The sequence below is a fragment of the Pyxicephalus adspersus genome, chromosome 2, assembly GCF_032062135.1.
Source record: "Pyxicephalus adspersus chromosome 2, UCB_Pads_2.0, whole genome shotgun sequence".
Classification (NCBI taxonomy): domain Eukaryota; kingdom Metazoa; phylum Chordata; class Amphibia; order Anura; family Pyxicephalidae; genus Pyxicephalus; species Pyxicephalus adspersus.
In genome coordinates, this window is record NC_092859.1 from 98,622,756 (window position 1) to 98,626,978 (window position 4,223).

A 4,223-nucleotide genomic window follows, 5' to 3' on the forward strand; every position below is an offset into this window, starting at 1 on the left:
TAAATTCACATTCTTTCCCATAAATATGTTTGGTTTGAGTCAATTAGCAGCTTGTTCTATTGAGCTACATAATGCTAAAACATGCAACAAGCACCAAAGTAGGCATCATCAGGCCAAAATACTTCACATTTGTGAATTGATATTTTTGCCATCATGTGCAAATTACATTTGGATTCTTTAGGTTACATAAGAAATATTTTTGTAACATTGTTTTGTAACAATTGGTTTTTAGGTAAATGTTTCAAAAAATCCAAATGTAGTTCTAAAAACCTACAAGTACTTGTTAGACTTGGCCTTGCCAAGTTCTTTTTCTGCACATTGCAGAAAAGGACCAAGAACAAGGCCATTATGAGGATCAGGTGACACACAGCTCTGTAGCCCAAAGTGGAGGTTTGCTGCTGTATGGAAGCCTTGAAATGTTTGTGGGCATACTGACAGTAGAAGCACAAGCTTCCAGATGTTCTTCTTCAGCAAGCTCGGGGATCTCCTCCACCTCCTGTGTTTCATAAGGATTTTCCAAAATTTTCAGGACGCGCTTTACCTGGTGACCAATTTTAAAAATCATACATTTAGAACACATTTACCAATACAAGCATGACCAAACTTTGTACACTGGAAGACAGAATTGTGTGTGTACACATATATCAGCATGCACATATCTTCGCTACATTTAAAAACGTATCTTGTAATATGTGAGAGTGGAAAGACAGCTGCAGGGATGGAGAGCCAAGTGCCCAGAGACAATAAAAGGAAACTGCTGATGGGGACTGAAAAAAGGGGACATTACCAGGAACCATTTCCCTGCACTGCTAAATCACAGGTTAACTAGAATTTATACTAAAAACAAACAAAAAAGGTATATCAAAAATACAACAATACAAAAAAACTTTCTGAAAAAAAGTCTTGTTCTAATATTACTGCTTGAACTTCTGGCTCAGACTCAATTGTGCTCTAAAATATTCACATTTTTATTTTCCTATATTATTTGTAGTACTTTGAATCTGGCAGGTAAAACAGTTTTATTAGTTGACACTGCAGATAAACATTGCAATGTTCCATTTGAAGGCTTGGACTTTTTTTTTTGCAGTGGAACTTCCAGCCTGCATGGAATCCTCATGTTGGAGTTGACAATTGGATACAATGATCAAACACCACTCTAATGACTTCCTGAACCAAGTCCGGATCAAACCGGTTTCTGATTGAAAGCCAGAAGCCATGCAGTGTCACCCACTGGCTGCCATAGGAGAGAACTTTTAGTAGCATGTTGTGGGGGAGGAAGGGGAAATGTTAACACATTCTAGTAGCAGCCAGAAATAGGGTTTGCTGCAAATATGAATGCAAACATATGGCTAAACATGCTGCTGAAAATGGGATAACTGTATAGCATGAAGAGATCATAAATGTATTAAATGGGAACTGCTTAGATATTAGCATCAATGTAGGGATGAAAGGATGCATTTATACTACATGATACACGAACAAAGGATAATTACCTCTGTAAAGTCTCCATTTTCAGCGGCCTCTATGGCATTCTGAGCTATATAATTTCTTAGGATATGTGCTGGGTTATTGGAATTCATGACTTTTACCCGTTCTGCACGGAAAATCTCATCATCTTCAGAATGTTCTTGTTCTTTTTGCAAGCGTGCACTATAATAAAATACAGATTGGCACAGTTATTGTTTTTGGATGAATATACAGTACAGTACTATGCTAGTAAATAAACTGTAATCTTTCTCATTTCATCCTTATCTTTGAGTTGCAGCATGAAAATTATTTCTGGTCCATCTAGGTATAATTATGTGATGCAGCATTTCCATACCTTGATAGCCAGCTGTGAACATTTTCATTTGTATTTTAGATTAACACTTCAGCATTGCCTGTGCTTGAATGTCACGCTATGGTTTCTGTTAGTTTTATTTTTAAAAAAGCAGGACATATACACATTTACATTAATCAAAAGCCAACATTAGATGAAGGTTTATAAACAGATCTTTACAACCCTATGCAGGGGAAGATTTTAATCTCTGTAACATATAGGCACACAAAGCTAACCTGGTCAGTCCACCACATACCCCAGCTATAACCCTCCTAAATGTATTTACCATTCGACTCCCAGCCCCCTAAACCTACAAAATGCCAGAATTTTTTTTCAGATTTAAAAGCCTAAAAGGAAGAAGCCTCACTAAAGCCTTCAGAGCGCAAAAGCTCGCCAAGACAAAGTGGAAAACGGTTCTGTGGTCTCACAAACCAGAATTGATACTGTATGTCCTTCAGGACAAAGAGAAGAGACCATCCAGATTATTCACACAGATTAAAACCCAACATCTGTGATGATATGGGGTGCATTAGTGGACATGGCATGGGTAATTTCTGGGTAACACCCATAAATGTTGGAATATATACACAAAGTTTTAAACCGAATTTACTTATCCAGAGAATGTCTATTTTTAAGGAGGCTAAAGACCCACTGAGATAGATTTTAATTTTAGATTATTTTCTCCATCAAGCAGCTATGTGAAAAGATCCAAGCCAACAATACGGAATTCAGCTTATAGCTGGTTTATATTGTAATTATACAATTATGCAGACTACAAAAAGGCGATCTCGAACACAAACAGTATGTCATGGAAACTTTTCTTCATGGCGTACGTAATACTAAGTAGGAAATTAAGGGAAACACGCTTAACTGGTTACATCAAAAGCTCTAATCACTTATCAGAGGAAACTTTATAGTGCATCTCCCAAAACACACTCAAATAGAGAGAAAACTCCAGTGTACAGAACCAAACAACTGCATTAGATACCCACAAAATACTCTTAGCACTTATTAAATAATAGGCTTGTTCGTAGGGAACGTTCCATGGCCTGGGCCCTATGTAATGGTAAGAAAACCTAACTGCACAAGAGACCAATTGTTAAATGCTTACCAGAAAAATGCATTCCTATAAACGCTCAATGAACAGATGGCCTAAAATGTCCTTGGAGGTATGACATGAAGCTTTTGCACTGATGTAAGGTGTTAAGGTCACACATAGAAAAATCTTTCTACCTAATGTCCATCCATTCTGGGATTTAGGGTTATATACCAGTAAGTCTACCATGTACTTTATTGTTTCCAGAAATGTTGTCTTTGCACTAAATATATACCTGTATTTCTGAAGCCATGTTTTCCACTGATCTCGATTATTATTCAGTAGATCCTCAGTGCTGCTCTCTTGAAGTTTTTCATATTGTTCAATATTTTCCAGCTCTTTTTTTATGTTTGCTTTTGACCCAAATAATGCAAACAATTGAGGATTGCTTTGTGCCAACATCAGCAGGATTGAGAGTTGTCTAAAACAAAATAAGGAAACATGCCAGTAGTCAGTTTGCAAATAATTGATAAAGGTCCAAAACCAATTCCCTACACAAACAAAGTTTTACAAAAACATTTTTTTTTAATTATTATTACAGCCAGAAAATGAAACATGCGCCATCATAAAATCACACTGAAAAAGAGTTTACAGTTTAAAAGGTATAATCAAGATGTTTGCCATACGTAGAAAATTAAATTAAAAAAGAAAATTAAACACACATTCCAATGCATCAAAACTTAAACCTACTTAAACTTTCTTAATAACAAGAACCCCAAAAGTTACACAAAAAGGCATACATATTAATACAATCAAATGATGCTAAAAATAAAACTGATAAAAACTCACACAAAAAATAAATCAATAATTTCTCTGGCTTCTGAAGCTGGATGGAATTATACACACTTAATCCAAACAGATGAGACCCTTTGGATTTGGGAAATAATGGGATTTCAATTTTTATACTTCATCACAGGAAATTTGTCAACTCAGAACCCAACCAACAGGACGAAAGAAGCAAGCTGCTTTACCCTACGGCTTTGTCACAGGTAGGATCTAGATGATCAAAAACTTTTCATGAATCAGCATAGTAATGACACGCTTAATGTAGGAATAGTGGTTTTAGCTGCTGTTCTGCTATGCTTATAGTTTAAACAGATATTTCAAACCTAGCAGAATACCTACAGCACAGAAAGACCATTCATTATTATTTATTTTAATGATGCTGAAATGCTTACAGCTGAAACTCTCATTTTAATAAAGCCAGGCTTTTAAAAAAGATTTGAGATATCTACATTATATGAAAGTTTTCACCTTCCTTGAATTTAGCTGGATGTAAAGCGCAAGTTTTTATCAGGTCCTGAAGCT

At 35.8% G+C, this 4,223-nt stretch overlaps 1 protein-coding gene across 1 annotated transcript in view; it reads right to left on the reverse strand.

The window, feature by feature from the left end:
- Nucleotides 1-4,223, reverse strand: part of SELENOO (selenoprotein O) — a gene marked incomplete at its 3' end in the record, with an annotated part of 8,126 nt that continues 3,903 nt past the window's right edge. Inside the window, 3 exon segments of the mRNA XM_072399035.1 lie at nt 1-541; nt 1,494-1,650; nt 3,151-3,421. Of these exon segments, the coding sequence (XP_072255136.1) occupies nt 347-541; nt 1,494-1,650; nt 3,151-3,421 (623 nt within the window).